This window comes from Athene noctua, chromosome 1 (genome assembly GCF_965140245.1).
Source record: "Athene noctua chromosome 1, bAthNoc1.hap1.1, whole genome shotgun sequence".
NCBI classification, from domain to species: Eukaryota; Metazoa; Chordata; class Aves; order Strigiformes; family Strigidae; genus Athene; species Athene noctua.
This window is the reverse complement of record NC_134037.1, coordinates 53,750,528-53,778,141: the sequence shown is the minus strand read 5'-3', so window position 1 is coordinate 53,778,141 and position 27,614 is coordinate 53,750,528. Positions and strand designations below refer to the sequence as shown.

At 44.4% G+C, this 27,614-nt stretch overlaps 1 protein-coding gene and 1 long non-coding RNA gene across 11 annotated transcripts in view; one reads left to right on the top strand and one right to left on the bottom strand.

Moving 5' to 3' along the window:
* The first annotated feature begins 179 nt into the window (after positions 1-179).
* TRAF3IP2 (TRAF3 interacting protein 2) lies at positions 180-27,175 on the top strand. Of its 3 annotated transcripts, XM_074896172.1 has the most exons (10): positions 180-654; positions 8,513-8,599; positions 8,840-9,595; positions 12,716-12,905; positions 15,140-15,315; positions 16,735-16,823; positions 18,243-18,311; positions 20,629-20,745; positions 21,915-21,989; positions 26,691-27,175. In XM_074896172.1, exons 2-10 carry the CDS (start codon positions 8,584-8,586, stop codon positions 26,835-26,837), a joined length of 1,635 nt encoding a protein of 544 aa, XP_074752273.1. In that variant the 5' UTR covers positions 180-654; positions 8,513-8,583; the 3' UTR covers positions 26,838-27,175. The 3 variants fall into 3 exon arrangements, 2 of the variants coding, with proteins under 2 accessions (XP_074752273.1, XP_074752274.1); XR_012632828.1 differs by lacking the exon at positions 26,691-27,175 and having other exon boundaries at positions 18,243-18,306; positions 21,915-21,994; XM_074896173.1 differs by lacking the exons at positions 180-654; positions 8,513-8,599; positions 8,840-9,595; positions 12,716-12,905; positions 15,140-15,315 and having other exon boundaries at positions 16,804-16,823; positions 18,243-18,306.
* Positions 26,913-27,614, bottom strand: part of LOC141956121 (uncharacterized) — a 36,406-nt gene continuing 35,704 nt past the window's right edge. For all 8 annotated transcript variants that reach the window (XR_012632836.1, XR_012632832.1, XR_012632829.1 and 5 more), the window contains one exon: positions 26,913-27,047. This is a non-coding gene — a long non-coding RNA (uncharacterized LOC141956121). The remainder of the gene's footprint in view (positions 27,048-27,614) is intronic.

Sequence of the window (27,614 nt, the reverse complement as noted above, 5' to 3'; positions counted from 1 at the left end):
GCTGTGCGAGTAAGTAAGCTTGTAGGAAAAGCAAGTTTCTGCTCCTTGAGGGTGTAGAGAGAACCATGGACATGTCTAGAAGTCTAACCTAAAAGAAAAAAACAGATGAGAAATCATTTTATATATATATATATATATAGTTCTTATACCCATCATGTGATTGTTTTCAGTAGTCTGAATCACAGTTGGTTTAACGTTTGGCATTGACAGTAAGTGACCGAGGACTGAAAGCAAAGGATGACTTTCCCTGCGAGGCACACTGTTTGGGAATCACACCGGGTTTCCCCTACAGTTATTTATCTGTAGGGCTCACAGAGAGGCAGCCTGGCTTCCTACGAGAGAGGGAGCGAGCCGCATGCAGGCATTTCCAGAGTTTTAAGCTTCAAAGTGTCACTCCCCCGCGGAGGCTGCGGCCGCCACCGGCGCTGCGTTGTGCGGTGCCGTGCCGTGCCTCTTCCACTTCCTGCTGCAGAGCCAGTTCTGCCGCTTACCTGGGAGAGGCAGGGAGGGTGTCGTAAAAGGAAGAAAAAAACACACCCAGCCGGCCAAGGAAGGAGACCCAGGCACGCCAAGAGAGCGACGGGGTGCGCAGGAGGCACGCCAGCCCTCTCGCTTTCCTCGGTCAGCCCAGCTCAAGCCTCCCTCGCCCGCAAGGTAAGAAGTGTTAGAGATGCTGCCTTTCTCGGTCCCTGTTTGTAATTAGCTGTTGACCCACTTCTGGCTCTCGGTGGGGGTTTATTTTCCCTCAAATTGCTGTCTCGCTCCCTTTCTCCCCCTCTCTCATGTAATGATAGCCTGAGTTTCACAGATGGTTACAACATGTTTCAGCCATTTCATTGCAGTTTTGTTGGTTTTTTTTTCTGTTGTTGTTTTTTTTAATCGTGAGGATTTTGGGGTAAACACTGGGAACAGACACGCCTGGTGTCGAAATGTTGTCCTGCCTATTTACGTAGATGCCTGGCAATGCCTGGCAGCCAGGCCTGATCCCACTCCCACCCCGCAAGCTGTGTGAACTCAAGGTGGTTTGTTGGCCAACGGCCCTCGCCCTCTCCCTCTCCCTTTCCTCAAGGAAAAGGCTGCATAGGACAGGTCCACAGACCTGGCGAGGGAGAGGTGGCTGGAAAGCATGAAGAAAACAAGATCCTACACCATTCTCCATGGTGTTGGTATGGAAACAGTGGGAGCTAGTTGGTGGTATTTAATTAGAATAAAATCAGCCATATAAAACCCGCTCCCATTTCACACAGTTTCAGCATGCAGGTTTTGTAGGGCTAGCATTGGCTGGGCAAAGAGAACAGCAGATCTGGGCTTACTGCTCCTTGACCACCACCAGTGACCACCAGACCAGAAATTCCCATTTCTTGGAAGCCCCAGGCGGGTTCAAGACGTGGCCTGGCCATGTCCGCGCTGCCTCGGGCAGGCAGTGATGCCCTGCCACCACCGGCTCCCCAGTGCCATGGCTGCTGGCAAGCATCTGCCGATTGTGCTGCTGCCTGCGATGCCGTCAGCCTCCGAGGTCGGGCTTGCTCTTGCTGAGCACCAACAATGACTTGAAGCATGCTTTTTTTTTTTCTTTTTTTTTTTTTTTTAATGGGGTTGGGTTTTCTTTTTGTCTTTCTAAGGCAGGAAAAAAGGCATCTGCAATTATGGTGTTCGTGTCTGTCAATGCCCTCCACCCCCAGCAGTAGCTTTTGAAGTTTGGCAGAGGGTACACGTCTGAAATATATATACATTTATGCACATTTCATGGAAACAAGTGAGCTAGGCTTTTCTCACGCCAGCTGAGGGAGATGTATCAGGTCCCCCAGGCTTCCCTGCACCCTCCCACCACCCACACACCATGCAGCCCTCGCGCTGTGGAGCCAGGAGAGTGGTTGGGGATGAGGGATACGTCAGCCCTGCGAAATACCGGAGGTTCTCCCTTATTAGGAACCGGAGGCTCCAATGTGAGGCACGAATCTGTAGGAAAGCAGGATGGGGAGATTTATGCCTCTCAGGGTGGTCCCCCCTGTGCAACCCCACTCAGCCCCAATTTTGTGCCAGGATTTTTAGATGTCCCAGGGCCATGGGATATCCCAGTTTGGGGGTTATTCAGTGCCTATGGGAGTTTTATCAGCATCAGAAATGGGTGGGAAGTAATCTCTGGAAAACAAATATATATTTTAAGGATACCTAAGATAATATTTCACAACTATTAGAAAACTGGCAGGAAATGCTGCTTATATGTGATATGCTTGGGTCCTGCTGGAGGATATTGCTCTTCTAGTTTCTCACTACTTATTGCCTAGCATTCCTATTACACGCATATCAAAGTCTACACTAAAGAGGCAAAAAGCATCAGGTTTATGCTAGCCTTTGCACCATGGATTGCCCGGTGAAGCAACACCAGTGCTGCAAAATGGAACATGATGTTGACCACTCAGGGAGGGTTTGAAGTATGTTCTCCTGTTCTCCTGGTGTATGTAGACTTTCATGCCACTGCTACAGAAAATATGTAAGAGCAACCATGTAGTCAGTGTGGAAGAGGAATGTTGTTTTTATATTCTTTTTCTGCTTTTGCCTTAAGTTGTAAAAATAAACATTACCTGCCCCAGAGGGCTTAAAATCTGCGCTAGGTACACGACACATTGCCTTAGTCTTTGCTGCGGAGGGTGCCTAAGGGAGAGGGTCCATAATAACAGCAGCCAAAATTCTTCATGGTGAAGTGTGAAACTCTGCAGTTTGGGTTTCCTTGGCTGTGTTTGTTTAGCTTAGAGACCCAAAACAGTTCCCACATTTGCACTTCCTCTTCCTAAAAGGATTTGTCTCTGGGTTTTTTTGAGGCAAATTGTGTCTACTGCTTCTGTAGAGAATGCAGCACTTAACACAAGTCTACTTGCACATTTACACTTATCTGACCCCACGGCAACATCATTTTGCTGCAATCTCAATGGGTGCATCCTCACAGCAGCTTGCAAATTCTGCATCTGCTTACTGCAGATGGATATCAGCAGCACCAGGGAGCTTAAAGGATTCAGCCAAAGCACACATAAATTATTTGGGAATCAAGAAATTCCTGCCCATTCCTACCCCTTGTGATCTCAGCTTTGCTTTAATCTATACCCATGCCATTTCAGAAATGCCATGATTGGTGAATAAAAAACCCTTCCCTTGTGTGTTGTGCACCAAGGAAGGTGAGATTTCTTTCTCATCCTAATATTTTCTTTTTTAATAATGTAGACAAATATAACTTTGATCAAAAGAGCAAAGATATCTTCCCTCTCTCTAGAAGTGATGGGGAGTGCAGCTATGCTCTCTTTGCAGAGTGTCTCTTCTGTTTCTTCACAATGGAAGTTTTCTAATCAGAAGCAGATAGATGGTTAGTGTGTGTTTTGGGACAGCGCATCCTGACGAGTCTTCATACTGGGAAACAGATGAAATACCTGACAGATTGGTGGATGAAAAACTGACTATGAGCCAGCAATGTTCGCTCACAGCCCAGAAAGCCAACCATATCCATGGCTGCATCAAGAAAAGTGTGGCCAGCAGGTCAAGGGAGGTGATTCTCCCCTTCTGCTCCACTCTAGTGTGACCCTACCTGGAGTCCTTTGTTCAGCTCTGGTCCCCCAGCATAAGGAAAACATGGACCTGCTCAAGCAAGTCCAGAGGAGGGCCCTGAGGATGATCAGGGTGCTGGAGCACCTCCCTTAGCAGGACAGGCTGAGAGAATTGGGGTGGGTTGTTCAGCCTGGAGAAGGCTCTGGGGAGACTTTGTAGCAGCCTTCCAGTACTTAAAGGGGGCTACAGGAAGGGTAGAGAGGGACTTTTTATCAGGGAGTGTAGAGGTAGGACAAGGGGTAACAGTTTTAAACTTAAAGAGGGTAGATTTATATTAGATATAAGGAAGAAATTCTTTACTCTGAGGGTGATGAGGCACTGGAACAGGTTGCCCAGAGAGGCTGTGGCTGCCCCCTCCCTGACAGTGTTCCAGGCCAGGTTGGACGGGGCTTTGAGCAACTGGTCTAGTGGCAGGTGTTCCTGCCTGTGGCAGGGGGGTTGGGACTAGATGATCTTTAAGGTCCCTTCCAACCCAAGCCATTCTATAATGATTCTATGATTTTGCAATCAGCTGCAAGAAAACTGCACAGATGAGCCTGAGCCCAATGCCCTTCGTCTCCCTGGCCAGCCCCTAGCCTCCATCAGATATTTTTTCGGGGAATTTGGCCGTTGCTTCAAGCTTGGGTGCTCAGGCCCATCTCTACTGACCTGCAGAAGAATTTTTTCCTCTTCATTTATGCTCTCCCTGCAGCTTCCCAAAAGCAGCCATCACCAGCAGTGGCCAGCTGTGAGCAGGAGGGCTGGGCAGCCTTCCTCCGGGCTCCTTGGCAGGAGCAGTGGAAGAACCTCTCCAGGTCTGGGAAGCCTCACAAGGAAGCTGGGATGGGATTTCTACCCGGGAGCTTGGGCCACTGAGCACCCACCCAGGAAGGTTATTTGCTGAATTAATGCACGTTGCAGAACTGGGTGCATGAGCAGAGGAATGAAAAGGAGAAAGGGTGGTTTAAGGCGTTCCCTCGACATTTTTGAGAGCAGTCCAGGCCTGGATACTCTGTCCCTTTAGGAAGGGCCTCTTCACTTTATTACAAGCAGGAATATATGCAACAGCTTCAGCTGGTTATCAGTAATCTCCTGCATAGTCATAGGTGCAGGGGGGATATTAAATTCTCAAAGCTTTCTGGCAATATCATGATCTGACTTGAAGCTGCAGTGTCTTTGGAAACCAGATAGGGCACGATCTACACTCTCCAGCAGTCTCTGTGCCAGAAAAGGGATCAGGCTACAGGTTTCTGAGGGTATTTCAGTATGTTGAAGAATTCCTTTACCCTGATTCTTCCACACGGGATACCTAAGTGAGTGATTTTTCTGTTGTATGCATAACTATACTTGCAGGATAAGCTACCTAGAAAAGTCAAAGGAAACCTAATGAAACTTTGCAATACGAGGCAACATAAAATATCAGGTTAATGTGCTCAACGTTGGGTCTTTTTCCAAAAGCCAAGGATCTTCAGCAGAGCAGAAACAACATCCTGAAGCACTGCTGTTGGAGGAGGATATTTCTGAATCATCTGTAACATTTCCAGGAGCGTGGGGATTTCTCTTGGGAATTCCCATCCACGTACCATTGCCAGCATTGCTCAAAATGTGTTCAGTGTGTCCTGGGGTTAATTTATCCTCAGGGCCATCTCTACAGACAGAGCTCTGCTGTTGTAACAGCTTCTCTCTCCAACCAGAGCTACTGAGGGAGGAGGAGGATGAAGTCACTTTTCCTCCTTTTTAATGACGTGTCTGTTTTAACACGAAAGCCCTCGGCCCCCTCGGTGCCTCCGACCTTGGCCCCGTGGGAACAGGGGCTGTGTGTGGGTATCAAAGCTCAGCTTTCACTGCTCAGCTATCCTGCAGCAGGGTCTAAGCAAAATTGTATTTTGAAAAACTAGAAGCTTTTGTAGGTAAAAACACAAGTGATGGAATCAGGTCTCTCTTCTGTCTGACCAAATTGATGTTTGGAGTAATTTTCATAATGTTTAGCTCATGGTACACAGGAAATAAACAAGGCTGTCATTTAAATATTGAGTTGATTTGAGAGGTAAAGAGGCATTTATCCTTTCAGTGGGCTAAACTAATAGGAAAGACATTTTTAAACTATTCTGGAAGAGTTTGGGAGCTGATCATTTTCAATACAGTTAAAGAAAGTCTTAATATCCCTCCTCCAAGAGGCAGAGTAAATGCACTAATTAACAAACTTGAAGAAAACAAGTCTAAATTTTTTTTGCCCATGTTGTGCCTTTCATTAGGTTCATACAATCTGTGCATGATAGGTTTTACAGGTAGCCAGATGTTAGTAATGGAACCAAAAAGAAAGACTAAAACTTTGGAGGTTATAGCCTTCAAAGGAATTCAGTAACTTTTAAATCTCATCTGACACCCAATCCAAAACCTACTGAAATCAATAGAGAGGTTCCCATTTACTTCACTGAGTTCTTGGTTTCTCTGCAGAAATCTGTTCTTCTTGTCATGATGCTAAATTAAAGGCTGTTGAATATAGAGGATCTGAATTCAAAGTCTTTTTGATCTACTTCACAGACCATCAAAGAAGTGTCTTTGTGTACCAGTCATTGCAAATTTGTTTCTGAATAGCCATGTTTGAGTGTTTGCTAAGGATTATATCTGATGGGAGGGATGTTCAGACATGTGTGGCTGAAGAGGTGGAGCTGTACCCCAGTACCCTACAGCTGAGCGTGTGCTTTGTGAACTTTGCACAAGGAATGAGTTCACTGGAGATGCTCAGTGGGGGGAATAAGAGACTGCAACATGATTTGTGCTGCTCGAGAGTGCGCCATTCAGCTTACAAGCAAATGGACAGAGATACCCACAAGTCAAAGCATGTCTGAGCAGGCACTTTGAGGACAGATGATCCAAGAGTTAGGCTTGAAAAACTGTTGAGATGAGCAAAAGGCAGATACCTTGCAGGGGGTTTGACACCCGACTTTCACAGGCGCTTCCCTAAGTCTGGCAGGAGACAACTCACCAGCTTTACACCCTGATTCGTGTAAATCTGACTTTGCACTGTACTGTCCGGGTGAGTCGCCACCACAGGACTCTTTTTTTAAGTCTTTAAACTGCCATCTGACCAAACGTCCCAGGTAAAGGACATTTTGCCACCACCGCACTGGACAGCGCAGCACAAGTCTCTGTCACGGTCCCATGCTGATTATGAGAGCTGAAGCTTTTCCCTTCCTGATCACATTGGTTATGACTGTCAGAGAACCATGACTCAGCAAGCAGGGCCGGCATCAGTGACGTGGCATAGAGGAAAGGGGATGCAAACCACAGGGAAAACTGTGTGATGGTGGTGAGCTGCCTGTCAGGATTTCAAGCCCGGGTGCTTGTATGGGAAGGAGCTGGTTTGGCACCAGATCCAGCTTTGTCACGCAGGGGCTGCAGCTGTCAGAGCAGCAGCGTGTTCACTGTGTTGGAGCAACTAATAGCTGCTCTGAGGACTTGCCTACATGGGAAAATTTACCAGCATAATTATCCCACTGTAATTATCCCAGGATAACTCTCCCTGTGGACGTACTTATTATAACATGGGATATGTATGAATATATGGTAAATCTTCTGCATAGATGGGTTTTAAGTTACACAGAGGAGGAATATTTACATTGCAGCCCAGCAGCAGAGCACAGTTTTTATCCTGCTTCCCAGCAAATGTTACACCCAGAATTATCTATGCCAGAGGTACGTTCAGGGGGAATTACATGTCATTTGATCTGATCAGCATGAACGTAAAGCCTCACTCTTGCCCTATAGCACAGGCTATATCATTTGCTTTTACAGAATCGCTGTGGGAGTCAGGGTAAAGGTTGGCACACTGCCTTATACCTCTCTGTGATCCTGTTCAACTGTTTTTAATACCATGGTCATTTGAATATGTTCTTCATTTGACCTTTCTGCTCAAGCTACTGTGACTGAAGTTGGGCAAAATCCTTGGATCGCTAAAAGCTCTTCAAACATGTTGTGATTTTGACTTTCTTTACTAGGCTTTCCAGCCAGATTCTGTTGCCAAATATTTTCATTCCTGTTGCTTGAGTGGTTAGTCCATTCTTCTCTGATAACTCTCCTACCTGGGATTTTAGTTTCTCAAATGTGATAGAAGGAAAATAGCAGGGGAATTTATGAGCACTGGTCTTGTTTCTCTGTACTCCAAGGTAATAGATAAAATTTCCAGGGAACAAGCTGATATGCACCCCTGATAAGAGGATGAAGGTTACTGCCCTTCCTGAACCCACTCAGCATTCACCCATCACTGCTGCTGTCATTCTGAGTGAGGGTGGAGCAGACACATCCATCATCAGGGGTCTCTTGGCTGGACCAGATTTACTGACAGCACCCTCAAAAGGAAGTGATAATTTTGATGTTTGGGCCCCTGGCAATTCCAAAGGAAGGGGAAAAAAAATCATCCAAACAGTAACTAACATCTCTAAATTATCTTTTAATTTTCAATAATTTGAAATAACAACAGCCATGTGATAATAGTCTGGATGAAGTGCTTTGATAAAATAAGCAGCAACACTTGGAAACAAGCTTTGGGGTTGAAATTACTCAGCAAAGTGTGTGGTGAAGTTTAGATCCGTGGCATCAGTGTGAAGCTATTATTAGAAGGTCCAGAGTGAAATAATTGCAAGTGATTGTATTCCCTGCCATATGCCTGAGCCAGACCTCAAGACCCAAGCAGCTTGCTCTTTTGTCAGGTGCAGAAATTACCTCTGAGACAGTTCATGTGCTTTTCCCTCCTCCAGTCTCAGCAGGAACAGTAAGTTCCAGAAATCCCATAAAAGTGTCTGTTTTGCGCAATGCGATTTCCAGAACTCTTAACTGGTATTGCTTTTCCAGTCTCTGAGATAGAGTTATTTTAGGATTACTGCCTGTGTGAAACTGTACCATGTTCACAAGAGTCCTTTCTCTTGTTTTCCAGTTTGCTGGAAAATCCTGGCCTTGCAGTAAGGCAGCTGACTCTCGTTTCCGGTGCAACTACAGAACTTGGAAATGGCCTCTGGGTCAGGTTAGTCCAAATTATAACTTTGTGCTAGCCACACTCTAGCTTATTCTCTACTTTTTTGCTTTGCCAAAATTCAGCCAGACCTTTTTAGCTGTTTTCTGCCTGTCTTTTTAAAAAGCATAAAAATACAAAGAACACATACTGCTCTTCAGTATTCCAGCTCACAGTCACTGAGTGATGACTGATGACAGGCATTTGTCTGTGTGGCTGTCCATCTACAGTGTTTCTTTCCTGCTTTTTCAGGCACTTTTGTGAGTCGAAGCATACCAGTCGAAGTGGATGAATCCATGCCATTGTCCCCATTTCCCGAACATATCTTGGAAAAGGTTTTGCAGCCTTCTGGAGAGGATACAGAGAATGAGGAGTCCCAGAGACCGTGTGTTGCTCGAATGCCTCAGCCTGTGGCCAATCCATCATGCCCCTGCAGAGCACCAGCACATCATCAGTCAGCACCACCCATGGAGCCGGACAGCAGCTTGTGGTCAAAATATACTGATCCTGATGGAGATGGACGCTTCTGTTCCCCCGGTGAATCAATAGCTGGAGTAGTTCCCTCCAGGATGCATCTTGTAGCTATGGACAAACCAGGCATGCAGCCAAGATCACAGCTTTCAGCTGACACGGGGCACAACTCCAGTAAATCAGAGCAGAGCTTGTCTGATGCTCCCGAGGACTCACCGGAGGAGAGCAATCAAGGGAATTCATGGTCACGGCAACCCTCAGGAAACAAACCCCCAGCAGAGCTGGGGACCGTGGACACGGGGTACAACTCTCAGACGCGAGACATCATGGGCATCAGGCACCTGGAGCCCCCCTTGCCGTTGGTGTCTGTCCTGAACCCCCAGGACCTCCCAGGACCATTGATTTCCAGAGAGTTTTTTGGACCTGAGCATCAGCAGTGCCCTATATGCCAGCACTTACCACATCCCAACACCTCCTCGCAAGCCCACGGCTGCTTTAGGCACCGCTGCCCAGCAGAGCAGCATCCCCAGGGCCCATGTGAGTAGCACCGCTCACTCCACAGGAGGTTTTCTGGGTGTATCACAGCCACCATTCACCAAGCTGGTGTTTTCCTACTGTACTTGATGGCGATGCATGACATGCATTTTATTAACCTTTTAAAACATCTATTTGCAGTCCATTTTATATTTACAGATTTTCAGGTTATATAGCTGGACTCTCATGTGGAACCTCTGAGCCAGAGAAGAAGTTAAAGAACTCACAGTTACTCATCAAATGAAAGCTAATGCTTTTGCCTAGAAACTAGCCTTTGTCGGTCATGTTGAGCATACACAGACTTCTCTCTGCTGTTATTTCATATTCTAGTCATTTCCTTCCTCCTTGCATCAGTCATTCAGCAGCCTCCTATACCGACTTAATTCCTGTTGTTTTCATAGATTTCCTTGCTCCCGCTTGGATCCCCAAAGTTGAGAATTTCCTGCCAGAATCAGAATGGGAGGTTACCCTTGATCTGTGTAAATAGTATCTCCCAGCATTATGACCAAACTCACCCATGTGTTTTATTTCTATGTGAAAAGAGCGTGACATCCATCATCCTCATTTTTTTTTTCTGTTGTCAGCTAGAATGAAAGCTCATTACTTAAAATGGAGCCCTTTCAGCTGCTGGTGATTGTATCACTGAACGCTGATGTGACTCCGTCAATACGGGTGTTTTGGCTCTTGGAGACTACGACGCAGTTTACAGCCTGTTATTAATTAGTATTCCTTTTCAGTCTCTGAGATATTTATCTGTTACGAAGTGAGCTTTGAACATTCAACAGCAATATCATTGTTTTAATATAATTTATATTACATTAGACTCATGAGACCCTGACCCGTTTTGGGCTGGCTTTGTAATAAAAAGCTGTAGGCCTGTTCTGATAACCCTTTTTTTTTTAACCTTCTGTTGACTCCACAGCATTTATATTACATCTGTTTAAGGAGTTCTGTCATTCCACTGATGTGCTATAATTAGGTATATGAAAGAGAGAGGGTATCAGAGCCTCAGTTTTCACCTCTGATCTTGGGACTTTGTAAAGGGGAAGGGACTACAGATGAGTTTCATCAGTGTCTACAGCTGAACATTTGCAAAACATCCCCTGGTTTTCTTTCCCTACCTTCTCTTTTCAGTTCAGCTTTAAGCAGACAAAATGCTGATTGCACAACACTCCTGACTATTTTGACTCCGTTTACCTCTCCATACACGGGCATAGTGAGAAGTAGGACATTTACTGAATGAAGCCATTTTGTTTTAAAGCAGGAACTCTGAGAGGATTTCTTCAGAAAAATCACTACCATTTCAACTATATCCAGAGGGCAAAAAGAATAAAATAAACTCAGATGGCTGGAGCAGATTTGGTCAGGACTAAGAAGCTGGCAACTGTACTCCTGTTTCTCACATGCCCGGTACAGCGTAAATCACCTCCTGACAGCTCCTTGCGTTTCAGATAATTGTTGGGCAGTGGCAACCCACAACAAAGCTCTGCAGTTTGTGTGTTGCAACACGCCTCTCCCAGGGTATAGCAATTGTGCCCGGAGGCTCTAAGCTGGCTCCGGACACCTGCTATTTGAGATACAACAGCAAAACTGCTTCTGAAGTCAAAGAAATCCTCGCAGCAATGTTATCTGCCCAGGGACCATTATTTGAGATATTTATATATGAGAGCTGTTGGTGTATGCGGGCACGCAAGCTTGGCCATGCTGTGCTTCTGAAAGGCAGTGGTTGCACCCATTAAAATACTGTAGCGTCAGACAGATCCAAAGGAAGCTGGTGAAACATTGGCCTAAAAAAACTGTAAACCAGACAGAATCTTACAGACCCCTGCCACCTTCCCTAGGGCTGATCATGAGGAATCCATGAGAAGGCCATATTTACTTTTGATTTTGTTCTCCCAGCCTCTTTCACCCTGTCCTGTTGCAAACAGTTAAAGAGGGGCATTGGGAAAATCTCCTAGAACAATCTCAGTAAATATGATATTGCCGACTCACAATTTCATCAGGAATCTCTTTTCAACTGTGGGGTTGGTTGGGTTTTTTTTTAAGTGTTGGCTCCTGGAATTGGACTATTTCATCAAAGCTTTGTTTTCTTTCTTTTTTTTTCCCCTCCCCTTTTTAAAACAATTTTAGTCCTCATGGCTGCTAGGAAAAGGAAAGCATGACCCAAAATAGCTAAAAGGATTTTAAAAAACAGTCTAGGGGCAAAAAAAGAGCGTTTGAGTACTGCAGCTTTCAGAGCCAGCTCATAACACCATAATCATGCAGCGCTAATAAGCCCTGCCAGGCTGGACTTTGATCTGTGCACAGCAGCTTGAAAGTGCACAGAGCTGCTGCCTAATGAAAACTGCAAGCAGAAAGACTGGGGGGGGAAAAAAATAGTTTTCCCTGTTTGGGAAACAAACAGCTTACATTGCTTTCTCTTTCAGTTTATGCCAACAGTTCCACTGTACGTTAGTTAATAAACAGCATTACGTGTGCACCGCCAACAACAGTAACGTTTTTCAGAATTACTTGAGCAAAATTGTCACTTTGGGCTTCCCCTGCAGCCTCCTGGATGGCAACAGGAGCAGCTCAAAGGCCTCAAAAGGTCACTTAGGCAGAAAATTCATACAGGGTGAAGTAACAAACCAGAAGACTGGTTTTTTCTCTTTTCATTTACAATAATCACAGTCTGTTTAGCCTTAGTGTTGCAAACTGATTTGTTCCAGGATTTTGCATCTGCTTTCATGAGAATGTTGGAATGATTCATTTTCACAAGTTATTGCCAAAAAGAAATTAAAAAAACAAAAAAAAACCGCCCCAAAAAACCTAACCAAAAAACACTGAGACATGTTAAGTGCAGGGACAAAGCAGCCCTGAATGTTTAACTGTCAGTTGTCCCAACAGCCCAACCCAGGGCGGGGATCTGAACCAAGCCACATGTGAATGGGAAATAGGAAACTTCAGGCTGTAAAACGTTCCTTGATCTGGCTTCTCTCAGACTGAGATACCTGCAAACGCCACCAAACTGCTCAGTTTCCCACGACATGAAGGAGGACGTGCCTGGGAAGGAATAACGCAAACTGAAGCAAAAATGTATTGGCTGAAATGATAGCTGCTGCCTTTATTTTCTCACCCTCCCAGATGGCAGAACTCCTTACCAACATATTGCACATACATCACAACCTCTTCCTCCTGTTCCTGGACCTTGCATGAGAGTTATCCGCCCAGCCCAGCAAGTCATCCCAAATTACTCAAACCCTCGTGCTCCCAAGGGCACCGGAGACCGACCACCCCAGAGGACATGCTCCTCCCCTGCTCCTCCTCGATTCCCGTAAGTATGCCTGGGGGGGGGATGGGTTGTGTGCGGTGAAAGCTCCTCTGATCTGATTTTGTGGGCTTTCAAGCAATAATTCTGAAGCCTTGTAATGTTAGCATGCCCAAGCTGCAGGGGTACATGAGAGATGCTGGGTAGTTTTCTTTATTTGCTATTTTACACCCTACAGGGGCCTGACCTTACCCTAGAGAACTTCAAAGCCAGATACCTGATATGTTGTTACAGCACACCCTGAAATGCACGCATTAAGGAAGATAAACGCTTGAAGGTTAAAGGGATGAGGGATTGAAAAATCTCTCAGCTGAAACCTTAGAGCTCTCCTGCTCGAGAGCAGAGGTCAATTCGAAGGCTGACTGCGGTCTTCAGCTTTATGCTGTACCAGCCTGGGACGCCTCAACCACTGGCTTCCAGTGATTTCTTTCTTATCTCTTCAGTAGTGCAGAGAAAAAAAAATCTCGTCTGTCACTGCTATCTCTCTACATTGTAGTTTGCAGCCTTTTCTATGATTTTTCATGTGGTAATAAAACACCACATGTCTAGCACTTTTCATCCACAGCTTTTTGAATGGTTTTCAAATATTAATTTATCAGACCTTATATCTCCCTCCTTAAAAGTATGTCATTAACAGATGGGAAATACTGTTCATGCAGGGTTTTCTCCAGACTCACTTACCTGAAGACAAATTGAAGCTTCACCTATTGAGGACATCTGAAGTCAGACCATTTTTATTTAAGTGCCACAATACTTTCAGAGGTGCTAAACTTACAGGCATCTGTGTTTGAAAATGTCCACTTATGTGACATGGTCTTGGCAGAAAACTGGGAGAATAGCCGGAAAAAAAGAGGGTGGACAGCTGAAATACCGCACTGCTCTTGTCTGTGAAAAGTTAGGTGCTGTGGCAGAAAAGTGAGAGCAAGATAAGGCAGTACCTGCAGCAGAGGCTGCACTGAAGATATGTATGAAAATGTAAAAATACTGAGGAATAGCGGGTGTCCTTTGCAGTAGTAAAATTTTAAAACAGGTTCCTAATTTTTGGTGCATTTGTTAGGTGAAATTTTGGGAAGATCTGTAAATTAGCCACAGGGTAGGTTTTTGTGGCAGTTGATGAGGTGCATGTTGCTTTTCTTGGTACTTTCTTCTGCTAGAAGAAACCCAGAATATGCGGGGTCTGTCCTGCGGCTGTGTGGCTGGTGTTTGCATGCTGATTCCAGGAACGGCAGTTATATGTTGGTAATATTTGCCTATAGAGTATTTTGTAACAGAAAACATCTGTACCAAAATGAATAAAACAAATCTTAATGTGACAACAGAAAACATGCTGTGACCAGCCTGTCATCATTCATTTAAGGAAGGCAAAGAAAAAAAAGAGAGTGGGCTTGATTGACTAAACGTCACTGCTCTGTGGGCAAAAGCTCTCAGAGAATCCTAACACTTGTCCAGCAGATTCAAAGCGCCCTTACATAAAAATCTCTGTAGGTTCCCCTTCCTATTGACTTAAACTGTGAGGACAAAGTATAGCAGGACAAGAACCACTCAGCTTTCTAACATCATCCCTTTCTCTCGGTTTGTTACAATAGCAAAGACACTAGGCAAGGTTACTGCAGGTCTGGAGCACAGATCCCTGACATGAGTAATCCTTCTTGGATGTTGCTGTTGCTGGTCAAGAAATTAACTTTGTTCCCTTTAGTAAAACTTTGAGTTTTGTCCAAAACTGGAGATCTTCCAAGCTGTGCCAGAGCTGGAGGTCGAGTGCCCTTGTATCCCCATTTTTCCCAATCCCCACCTTGTGCTGTGCCTCTTGTGCTGCACAGGACACCCTGAGAGCATCTGAGGTGCCATGAAGCAGCCTTTAGATAATGGGAAGAGGTTACCCAAGTGCCACCCTACTCACATACGTGCATAACAGCATCCATGACACGGCATTATTTCTTGCTCAGAAATGGCCTTTGCTTCTGCTGATTGCAGACGGAACAGCTTTCAGCTATGAGGTGCATTTACTTCCTGTGGCTAACGTTGCTTCTGCAATAGACTGCTTCTTGTGGTAGATTGTCACCAAGGTATCCGTTCAAAAGATGCTGTAATAACTAAGTAGAAATGCCAAGCTAAGCATTTCTCCAAGAACTTTTCCTAGCTAATATGCAGATATAGTTCTTAGTGTGTTATTGAAAGAAAAAAAAATCTGACTCTTAGTTGAAAAGAAGTATTTTTTAAATCCTCACTTTTCTTTGTAGAAACCAGCTATACAACCAGCTACCTAATGGTCAGCTGCCCCCCAGGGCGTGTGGCCCAGATGAAGCATGCTGTTGTCCTTCTGACAATTTTCCATCTCCAGCTGCCATCCCGAGACCTCTCAGTAACCCTGCAGCCAAGGGAACTCTGAGAACCAGCAATTTGCCGGAGGAGTTGCGTAAGTGGTTAGCAAATTTGTTCTGTGCAAGATTTTATGGCGCAGCCTGACAGCTTTAGGTGGGAAAGCTCCAGGGGGGGGACAAGGCAGGGGGATGACATTAAGACACAAAGACAACAAGAAAAGAAAATACTGAGCATCATCACATCTGTAGAGTGTGAGCATTTGTGTTTGGCGGGATGGAATTATACCCGTGATTCCTGAAAACATAATTGTCATTAATTGCCTGTTATTTTGTTTACAAAAAATAAATACCATTTAGATTGCTTTCATGACTTCTTGCTAAACAGGATGTCCCTTTGAGGCAGAAGGCACTGAAGCTTACAGTAAAAGACTAATAACAAACAAAGCCCTGGGGATAAAGCATTTCTGCCTGTCCCACACCAGACAAATAGGTCGAGTCTCGACCTCAGCTCCTCCCTGACCTGATGAGTGGGTATGACTTTGGGCCGGGAGGACACACTGAGGGCTGAGGGCAGCACAGGCATTGGCTGAGGTGCCTCCCCAGCCACCAGCCTCTGCACGGCTTTCACTCTTCAACTCTTATGGGACAGTCAGGTTTCAGAAAACTGGCTTCCTTCTTAATGCCATGCTGGCTAGCAGGTGAGATAGACCATTGCTAAGAACCTCCATATCTCTCCCGAGGTTTTGATTTTTCCCTTATTCTTTGTTTTGAGCATCACCTTTCAAATCCAGAGTTGCATCTCAGGCCTGTAGGAGTGACTTATGACACCAGATACCATGCTTGGATAGACCCTATTTTATTAGTTAGTCTGTCCTAGATGCAGGAATTACTGGATAAAATTGTGTCATTTGTGATACACGCACAGCTGGATTAGATTATAGCCAGCTGGTTTACTTAGACCTGCAAATCCATGATTCTTTAGTTAGTAAGAAAACTCCTTCCACGATGGCAAGGACAGCTGAAGACATTGCTGTCATCAGCCATCCATCCTGCCTGAACGGGGAGTTAATGCTGCAGTAAGGTGAGGCATGCGTGGGGGCTGCTCCAGCTCTCAGTCAGATCCATGAGGTCTGGGGAAAAGCTGTGCTGGTTGTAGCCAGCACAGGTGGCACAAGCTCTGGGTGAGGTCCCAACCCCACATATGCCAAAGGGCTGGGGGAGCAGCCGTTCTGGCAGCAGGTCAGGGCGTGTGGCAGAGCGGTGTTACCCTCTGCAGCTTCCACCGGGACGCTTGCCAGTGGCAAGGCAGGAGGAACTTAAACCTAGAGCAAGGTTTCTGTACAGGGGGTTGAGTTCAACACCACCATGCGCTATCTCACATGTTTTGTAAATAATCAGGAGAGACATAGGTGGGCAGAACCCGTAGTGCAGTGAAAAAGGAGGGCTGTGAAAATCTCAACCTCTGAGTGATGTATTTTGACGTATTGCCTATTTACATGGACTCTCTCTCCTAGGCAAGGTCTTCATAACCTATTCGGTGGACACAGCAGTGGAGGTTATGAAATTTGTGAACTTCCTGCTTGTAAATGGATTTCAAACTGCTGTACGTATTCCTTCTGGAGAAAATGACTTTCAGCCAGGGGAGAAAAATGACATTTTTTATAAAAAGCAGAGGCAATACACTGTCCATTTAGATGTTTTTCTGTTTATCATCGCATTTTGTAGGTTAAAGAAGATACAAAAAGAATGAATTAGCTTTGGCTTTAAAAGTTGTAACTTAAATGATTTGCCTTTTTGTTTGCACATATTTTAACTGAATTTTGTGCTTTGAAATATGTTTTAATAATGACCCTGGAAAATTTCATTTTATGACACCAGATACCAGATGGGCGATGGTATGAGGTTTTGTGACCTATATCGTTAACATTTTCTCATATTTGATCTGTAATATCAATATTAAAAAAGGTCAATTTTCATGTTCATTCCATCCAAGATTTTTTTCTGCAATGCTATTATATCGTTGTTTCTTCAGATGTGAAGAACCTTTCTGCTAAAAAATGATCTAAAATCAGTGTATTTCACACAGCTTAATGAAACAGCCCATCTCATGGTTTCATTTGCTTTGTTATACTTTTAAAAGGGATTCTAAAATTACTGGACTGAAAGGGTCTGTGTCCTACTGTCTAATCCCATAAACTATCCAGATTTTCATTTAACTTCTGTGAGTTTGCTTCGTCATAACAGCCCTCTCTAAGGGAACCATCCACAGAGGCTCTAGATTCATATTTTCTTATTTCAAGTGCATATGCTATCTGACCCCTCAACCTTCACTCTTTGGCTTCAGTTCAGGAAAGCATTTAAGCAAGTGGCTATCATTAAACTGAATGAGGCTTGGTGGGGCGCTTTGCACGTGCTTATTTATTTTCATGAATCAAAGATTTTTTCCCGAGACTGCAGTTATACTTCTCTCCTGCAGTTCTGTACTATGACCAATTCATAAGAAAGCTTTGGACACCATAGAGGTATGGAGTAGAAGGCTCATTAATAGCACCTTTGCTGGACAGGCGATTGTTGGACCCTGCTGCAGAATAATAAATATGACAAAGTGGCCCCAAACCAGGGCAACAAGTATGTTCTCCACTTTCAAAAGGGAAAGAGAAAGACTTGAGAGAAGAACATAACTCTTCTATCAAAAGCAGTCATTGATTGCCAGTTTCCGGGTTTACTGAGCACACAGAGAAGTGAGTGGTGTTGGTCATATTCAGTCCTATGAAGTCCTCCACCTCTCTGCTGTCGCTGAAGTCTGGGTTACTGCATCCAGTATAAGTGACCTGGCTGACTTCCCACCACACACCGTGGAAATTTAGTTCAATATGAAGCTAAAAATTGACACTCGGTATATACCCTTTGGGCTGCTTTTGGCTGGGATAGAGTTAATTTTCTTCACAGTAGCTAGTATGGGGCTGTTTTGGATTTGTGCTGAAAACAGCGTTGCTCATCACAGACTTTCATTCTCTTGCAGATTGATATATTTGAGGACTCAGTACGAGGTATTGACATCATTAAGTGGATGGAGCGCTACCTAGGTGATGTATGTGAAGGCAATTTAACCTTGTTCATGGCAGAGGTGACCTGAGGAAAATGGTTGCATTATTCTAATAGCAACAGGAGCAGAAACAAAATGCAAGACTCCTTCCTTGCCCCTACAGAAATGGCAGAGGCCTTGAGAGAGAGCATAGGCAAATCTCATTCACTTCTGTATCTTACGGTCCCAAAGCTCTTTCTTTAAGAAATGAAGTGCTAATCCTGACATTCCTGCCAAATTCCAATGCTGGCTGTTAAATTCAGCCTGAAGCTGCCATCGGACAAGTTGTTCCTCCATCTCATTTTCAAGTAGTGGTTTTTAGCTATGCTTTGTTAAAATGATATATGTATTTCATCCCAGGCTGCATAGTAGTAGCTAATGTTCATCCTGCTTCTCACTTGTAGCTTTTACATTGCTATCTAAAACACAGAAGGGTTCTTCTGGGTAAACCTCCTATATGTAAACTGGGAATTGGTATTCTATTAGTCGAATGATAGATTTGCTCTCATCACTTTGTATCTATCTGAGAAGTAAAATAGAGATTTATGTTGCTGTCAGTGCAGTCCCCTGCAGCAAAAACTTCCTCTGGAGTTAAACTGAGCAGTGAGTACACATCTCCTTTAGGATCAAGCCATTTTGCTGGCACAGCTGGAGACAAACCAGCGATTCTGTCACTCAACACATGGGGTGGCTTCCTTTGATTCATGCCTTGCTGGGTAGCCACCAAGCCTCTGACTCACTCTGGACAGATCTCCATGGCTCAGGAACAGGATGACAAAGTGGTGGGCTATCCCCAACCACAGCAAGGAAGCTCAACCATCTGAGAGAGCACTACACAGGTTTCCTATAGCTGTCCAGCAGGACACCTTAGCTCAGGTGTACTACCACGCAGGCATGGTACCACTGCATGCAGAGCCAGCTCAGGGCCTCTGGCTGCCATAATGCAGTCATGCCTTTTGGGGCTTTCATCAGGACAAATTAGGCTTGGGCTTACCATGTGTAATGGAGGTACTGAAACTAGAAGCCAGGTTGAATTTCCTTTTGCCAAGATCATCGTTATCACTTAAAATACAAACTGGCAGATCTCCTTTGTGACTCCTGCACAGTCAGTAGGAGAAACCAGTATGTGCAGAGAGCAATTCCCTGCCTCCACATGAGGACCCTTCTCTGACTTCCTGCCCCAGAAATGTTTGCTTTCCTCCATTGATTGTAGAGGCAGTTTCTGACTTCAAAACCATTACAAGTGTGAGGAAGAAGGGACTGCTTGAACCCAGGCAGGGGGATGTGTGCAACCAGGCATGTCTCTGCAAACCCTCAACATCTGTAAGTGCTTACATGCATGTCAGGCACAAGCAAAAGTCATTCTGGAGTATGTTAAGTCAGTATAAGGGATAATGGCTCCTTACCGTATTTGACCCTGTGGTGGGGCAAATTCCCTTGATATTGCACAGGAGGAAGGAGTTAATTAGGTGCCAGGCTGACTGTGAGCCACAGACTTGGAAGCCTTACACAGCCTGATGTGGCGGGGATGAAAGACAGGCCCTAGGTAAACACAAGTAGGAGGCTTTCATCTGCTGAGCCTCTTCACTGGCCCACCATTAAGGAGGAGACATGTTTCCCGGATATGAAGGATGGCTCCTCTGAGGAAACCCGAGATCAGTGGGGGCCTGGGATTAAACAGGTCACAGGGAGGATCCAGGCTGTCCTGACAAGGTGAGTAGCATTGCCTTTGGCCCACTGCGACAAGGTGGGACAGAGCTGCTAGGTACTACTAAACCTGCCCAAGCTGTACGCAGCAGCCCACCCCTCTGCACAGCCACCTCTCTGCACACTTCACCACAGAGATGAGCAAGAAAAGTTGTCATTTCTGTTGCCAAGAGCCCTAGAAGTAGCTTCCATAGGCAACATAACGCTTTTAGTGGCTTTATGTGTAAAAAGCCATAGATGGTTAAATAGATGCACTTTTGCATAAGCTGTTGGAAAACATTTAGGTCTGAATTTGAAGATAAAACTTTTCTGTGTATGTACATAGACACTCTAAACTGATAAAAAGTAGCTTTTTATTACAGGGATTCCAACTGTGAACTGGTAGTTGCTAATATATCTCTTGCCATTTAGATTTTCTATATTATGAGATCTCGAGAAATAATGAGGAGAATGAGTGTACGAGTTCTCCTGTATTTCCTGCCAGAATGAATGAGATCCTCTCGTGTTTGCCAAGAACATAAAGATCACTTAAAACACAAACTGGCAGATTTCCGATCTGCCTCTACCAAACACGCTGCGTTTCCCAATTTCATAAAAGTGCTTTTCTCCCTAACAGAAGACGGTGATGATAATCATAGCAATCAGTCCAAAATACAAACAGGATGTGGAAGGGGCTGAATCCCAGCTGGACAGGGACGAACACGGCTTACATACTAAATACATCCACAGGATGGTAAGCAAGGACATGCATTTGCTGTTTTACAAAGACTCTGTCTCTTCTTCTCAAAAGACAAATCTGTTTCCAAATGGCAGGTTCTTTGCTTTGTTTTCCCTAATCCCCATAGTTAAACACCCCCCTTTGGAATTCATTAATCCTCCCTCTCATCAGCTCCGTATGCTCATTAACATCTGCTAAGAGGTTCAAGGAAGAAAAATCCTATTAAATGTGCTCATCTTATTTCTCCATGTTCTTTATTGTTCCGTGTTTTTTTCCCTCCTTCACCTTCTTGAGCCCTTGCTGCCCTGTCATATAGCCCTGAACACAGTCTTATCTAACAGTGCCTGACCTTCCTCCCTATAAACCAGCCTCTATCGCTTCGGCCATCCTGTAACTGAGGCCTTTCTTTGGGCAGCAGTAAAGCTGACTGAGATGGAATTGTAAAGAGAAGGCCAGAGCTGCAAAGCGGGGCTTCTGGGGGGCTCAGGGTGGCAGGGGACCAGTGGGAGTCACAGATGCCCATCTCTGCAGTCTGTCACAGGATGGACATTTAGCCCAGAAGAGCCCACAGAGCCATGAAAATCATCCTTTCTCTCTCAGTTCGTGGTTTGCTGCCTTTCTCAGTCTATAACCCATCTGATTCCGCAGTTTGATCCTGCAGTCAGACTTCTCAGAAGCTGTCACCAACAGATGAGCTCTCAGCAGTACTTTGCTGTCTTTACACTCCCGGGATGCTTCTGTCTGGTGACACAGAGAACAGGCTAGGTCCCAGCTCAGGCACAGAGCTGGCACATGGCGAAAAGGCTGGGTCCTAGCCTGGACACAGAGCTGGCCTCCAGCTGAAATCTTTCACCCTGTTGGAGGCAGAACAGGGACCTTAGTCAAGTCAAGCTTCATCGGTTCTAGATGGATTGCAACTGCAGCTAAACCCACAATTATTTCACACCACAGAACTAAATGCTCAAGAAACGTTGACAGATCTCTCCTGTATCATTTCTGTAGTAATGAAGAATCAGATTAAGTGGCCAAACAAAATGATACTGAGTCTACCAGCAATAGATCAAATCACTTAACAGAAGAGCACTTTAAGTAAGCAACAAATGTTTTTACACATAGGATTCAGATGCATGCGAAGAAAAATTAACATGTTGTTACAATAAATCTGACAATTTGTTCTATTCTAGATGCAGATTGAGTTTATACAACAAGGAAGTATGAACTTCAGATTCATCCCTGTGCTTTTTCCCAATGCCAAAAAGGTAACATGCATATATACTTGTCGCATGATTAAACACATATTATTTTGATCACAGTGCACCAGATGAAATCTTAAAACCCAAACCCTCAATTTCTTGGTTCTTAATATCCCACTAGTAATATTCCAAAGCTACATTTTACATGAAAAGTTTATAGTTTTATGTACATACAAATAAAGAACATTTCATCCACAATATAAATCAGCACATAAATGTATTTCTGATGATGAATGTACAACTAAAACTCAAATTGTCTTGAGCATTGAAAGAATTTAAATGGAGAGAGACAATCTATCCAGCAAGCATGCTTTTTATATTAACCCTTTTATAATTTTGTCCAGATGTAATACTGATGAGTGAGATGGGAGAGATTTATGACTGATGTGAAGTGAGGATCTGGAAGAGGGTGGGTTGAGAATATAAAAATAAAGAGGATAATAAATATTAAAGTACTAGGCTGTTGCTTGAACTTTGATGGGCTCATCAAAGGCAAACTGTAAGTTTTTTTAGGACTTGCAATTTCATCTGCCGTCCTTACTGGTTTTGAAGATTCATCTGAGAATAAGAAATAAGCAATGCAACAGATTCCCATCTCTTCTTCCTCACTCTAAGAGAAACTCTTGGATTTTTACAAGGCCAGAAAAGTTAGACAGCTTCAGTTATAGTTGAGAAATTGCATCCTTCCCCAAATAACAGATGTATTGTATTTGTGTTCGCTTTTCACCACTAATTGCTGTGTGCACTGTTGGGTAACCCTAGATACAGGTGCATTTTGGAAAAGTATGGAAGGATTCTTTGTATTTCTTTGGATGCCCAAATTTTGGAATACGAGTCAAAATGATTGTAAGGCTGTGAATTCCCACTGCACTTGTGGAATGTAGTGTAACGACATTCTTTATTTAGGCACCAATTTAACTGAAATTTAAAAATATGTCCCTGGGTTTGAAAAATATGTGAGGTCCTTTGGAATGCACAGTACCTCTGGTATTTCATGTCATTCAACTTCCTTCCTGAATGATCTCAGTCTGGTACTTGCCTTAAGTGTGAAAAGCTGGGAGACAGCACTGGTGGGAATTGGGCAGACCACAGGCAGGGTACAGGTCAGCATTTTCAGTCAGTCTTTGCAGCTTGTTCTGGGGGGAAAGGGCAGTACTGCTCCTAACCCTGGGGGCTCCTTGAGTGACTGCCACATGAACAGACCACACAGCCTGCAACCACTTGGCACCTTAAGCGCTGCAGAGAGAAGTGGCCCAGCAGGCACTATAGCTGTCTTTGGGCTTTGAGGCAGACACAAGAACAATAAACTTACATTAATTTTGGCTGAACTTTATGTATCAGAGGAGTATTTAGTATATAGCAGTGGTTCTCTCAGACAGTGATCTATAAGGAATTTCCAGGGCTGGTTTATTCAGCTGGTCCTATCAAATCATCAGGCTCCAGGCAGCCTTCCGGCCCATCCTCTGTAGTCCACGTCACCCTTTAGTATTTTGAGAGGTGCCTTTCTCATCTAAATTATGCAGGTCAATATTTTCTATTGCTGTTAAGCTTTGCTCTCTTTCTCCACACATTTCTTTGGTATGTCATCTATCTTCATCTAACTAGTTAATGATCATATAACTGAGGACATCATGGGTGGAAGGAGAACACCAGTGCAGTAATGAAGTCTGTGGGCAGTCAGAGGAAGTGAGGTACCTGAAAAATGCCACGTCTATGTACAATTGGATGGTGTTGGCAGGCAAATTACTTTAATTTTGTCTTTTTTATACTGTCCTTTACATTTCCAAGTACTCCTGTAGCAGGCAGAGGAAAAGAACAGAAAAGCAAGGCTTGGAAGGTTTCATCTGGGGACATGGCTATTAGATGAGTTAATCTCATACAAAGCACATCATAAAGCACTGCTGGTATGTGAAAGTTAGTCGACCTTCAACAGGAAGGGATCTATGTGATCCAAAGACTGTTCATTAGGAAACTGAATAATGAGGGGAAAAAGCACAACACAGAGTTAAGGTGGAACTGGCATTTCCAGCTTCCTGTCGTATACTGCTAAAGGAAACCTGGGTATTGCTGGTTCAAGGCTTGCATCGAGCCAATCCACAGAAATTTGTCATCCTGATGCAGTCACCCAGTGACCAAAGCATGAAGCCATGATTGCCCCATGCTGGAGGCTCCCTCTGTCAGAGTAGAGGCAGCCAGAGCAGTGAGGTGAGCAGGGTTGGTGCTAGGGAAGACAGGAAAGCTCAAACCATGCTCCACTGACACATCCCTGAATGCGCAGCCCTGTCCTCCACACTAACATGCTCTGCCCTCTTCCTGCCACTTTGATCCTCAGTTAGCAAATACTCTCTCTATGGTGTAAAGAGAATTTCCTCTCAGCTTACAGATACACAGCTGAATACAAAAAATTAGATGGGCAGTAATCATTTTCCCATTACTCCCACCCGCAATGACAGCTGGTGTCACAGGACAGGGTAAAGCCCCCTTCTTACTTTCTCTGCTCACCTTCTGGATCAAAATAGCAGCTCTAGTTACCCTTTTACCCCTACACACCTCCCTCAAGTTAAAATTATTGCCAGAGTTGATTATCATGGAGGTGCTTTTTGCACTGAGTTCATTATGGAAGATATTAAATGAAATTGGTCACAGGAGCAGTTCTGGAAGAAAGGCACAGAGCCTGTCTCTGGATGTATAGTGCTTCTCTCATTATATCGCCACTTGCTGATTTCTTACCTACTATACATTTCTCACACTAATTTTGATCTTTTCAAGCTTAACTAGTGATTTCCCATGTGGACCTGTATCAAATGCTTTACTGAAGTCCAAACCAACTATGTGTACTGCATTTCTCTTCCTCCAAAAAATGTAGTTTCTTATCACAGAGAGAGGGCTCATTTGGTAAACTCTTGCTGTATTTCATTGCATTTCCTTCTATAGCTCTTAACCAGATTTAGTAAAGAAACGAATTTTATATAGTAAGTGTGCACACATGCATGCAAACATAGTTATCTTTCTTTCTCCTAGTAACTTTTGAATTTCTTGGCCAATTTCAAACAGCTTTGTCAAAGGAGTAAAGTTCACAAAGATTAAAATCCACTCCTGTGAAACAGACTTGCAGGTGGAGGCAAGAAATCTTATTCATACTTCTACCAAAGGGAACACTGCTGGATCTTACCCTTGTTGGTCAGTGAGGTGTCCACCTGGAACAGCAACATTTTAAAACCTCCACTTTGGGGAGACCATTGACCAAAGCCTGTACTTTCTCAGCCACTGCAGAAAGAGGCCAGGCATGATAGACACCTCTGCCACTCACCAGACTGCTTGTTCAGAAGCCTAGGTGAGGTCAGACTAATAGGTCTGTAGGTACCAGTGTGACTTACCTCCTTCTTATACATAAATCCTATAGATATAACAGAGTGGTTGCATCAATTAATATAAACCACTCCGTGGGCAGTGGAAACAATGCAGCCTCATTCCTACAGCTGTACAGGCCAAGGAAAAGACAGCCAATTTGAGAAGCATGAGGTTTGGGATTGAAAAATTTGGACTGCAGCTAGCTTGTTTGCTGGCAGGCAGGACATGTGCTGCCCATGCCAGGGCATCCCCTGGCAAGGCGCCAGAGAGCTGGTGCATACCAGCAGCCTTTTGCTCTGTCCTCTTGGAGATAGCTCTACTGACTTGACAGGGTCTGTGCTGCTCCTAAGAGGGGCCACCTTGGAAAAATACTGCCCTGCTAAATGAGAGGTCCATGGTGAAAGTGCTGGATGTCTTGACTGCTCATGTTGCTTACCTGCTGTCTCAATTTGGCTGTGTTCTGGTGTTTCCAACAATAGCCCTTCAAAAATAAATTTCCACCTCCACAGTGGACGTGAGCTGGTTTTGGTCAGGGATCAGTCTTTGGACCTCTTTTAATCCGTGGTATGGTAATAGTCCTTCACCCCTACACATCCAGGAAACCAATCAAGGCTGTGGAGACATGGGAACATGAGGTCTGAGCAGGCTCCTCTCCATCAGCCTGCTGTCATTGTCCAGGGCCATGGTGATCTCAGCTTCTTTATGTTAATGGGCATCAGCCAACCCCTCTGAAAGGCTGCATATTTCCCAGGATGCAACGAGTGGTGGAGATGTGACCCTGCTAATCTGGACACGCATTAGCCTCTTCTCAAGCTCAGCATCAGCCTCAACCTCCTGCTCAGGAGGTGGCCAGAGGATGCCATGCTTGGTGAAGGAAGGTGCACGGGGAACAGGGAGAAGGCTACCAGGGTGAGAAACACTCTCCCGGGGTCCTGCTCTTTCCCTATTGATTCTCATCTCAAGGTTGAACATGTTGTGTGGATCCTTCAGCAGCTACTAAGGTGGTAGCCTTTCCCTGGTAGGGGCACTGTAATATCTCCCTTCTCAATGTTTATTTTCACAAGCCTTTAGGTGCCTGTCATTGAGATCAGACACCCTTTGAAACATAGTGAAATTAGCCAATGTGATGGCAGAAAAGAAAGGAAGACAGGCAAGCTGTGAGATCACACAAAGTTCATTTATTTAGGAACTCAAATACAATTCTGAAGCCAAATTAAAATTTCTTGCTGTTACGGGAAGTGCCTAGAACAGACAAAATGAAATTTTGCCTGGCAGGGTCTGATGGAATCTGCAAGGTTCTGGTACAGATTCAGGAGGATTTATGAGAATTCACTTTTTGTTTTTCTTGTTCTTCAGGAACACGTGCCTACCTGGCTGCAGAACACTCACATTTATAACTGGCCAAAGAATAAGAAGAACATCCTTTTGCGGTTACTGAGGGAGGAGGAATACGTTGCTCCTCCAGTAGGACCTCTACCAACACTCCAGGTTGTGCCGTTATGAACGTTATTACTTAAAGTGCACGACAAGCAGTTGTTAAAGGGTTGTTCTTGGCAGGGAGCCAACGCTCTTCCAGATGGCTCTTTTTGATGACAGAAGACACTCTTTCTGCTAAAGGAATTGGTTGTCTTGGGTAACTCAGGCTCGGCTTGTTTTCTACCGTGTTAAACATCCTTTTCTGAAGCTGATGGGGCAGAACTCTTTTTAAATAAGCTGCAAATGGAAAGAATGCCCAGTTTTATTTTAACATCTGTTTTTAACATATTCCTTTATTAGTTGATATAGCAAACAAATACCAGAAATAATGTTGCAATAAGTGTAAAATAAAATTTACATCCTCCTTTTTGCTCAGGGTTTCTTTAAAGATATTCCTGCCTTGCATAGCATTACCAAACAGTTAATTTGTATATACACTATTAAATATATTTGCCTTTTGTAAGGCAACCTTATACATTGCATCAGCTTTTATTATTGCTGGGAACAAGGGAGGAATGGTAACTGTTGGGTAACACAAGTTTTCCTTAGCCTGTCTTGCATAAAGACACTGTCTTCAATTAGAGGACGCTCAGATCTGAAATCTCTGGAGTTCCATTTCCTTACAGCTCAGCCCCTAACACCTTCAGTGTTAGTTGCAGCAATAGTCCACAAAAGGAGAGCTAAATGCAGGACTACGTGTGTGCTGTCGGTACTACCATGGAACGCTACAGTATTTTTTTTTTTAGCAGGCCTTTAGCTTCATTACTGCTCTTCAGCCCTTATTTAAAACAGAGCATGTCAAAG

What these genes read in the sequence shown, in the direction of transcription:
- TRAF3IP2 (XM_074896172.1), top strand. An exon ending in CCTGCTCCTCCTCGATTCCC is followed by an intron (nt 12,906 to 15,139) that starts GTAAGTATGCCT and finishes TTTTCTTTGTAG; the next exon opens with AAACCAGCTATACAACCAGC. An exon ending in CTAAATACATCCACAGGATG is followed by an intron (nt 20,746 to 21,914) that starts GTAAGCAAGGAC and finishes GTTCTATTCTAG; the next exon opens with ATGCAGATTGAGTTTATACA.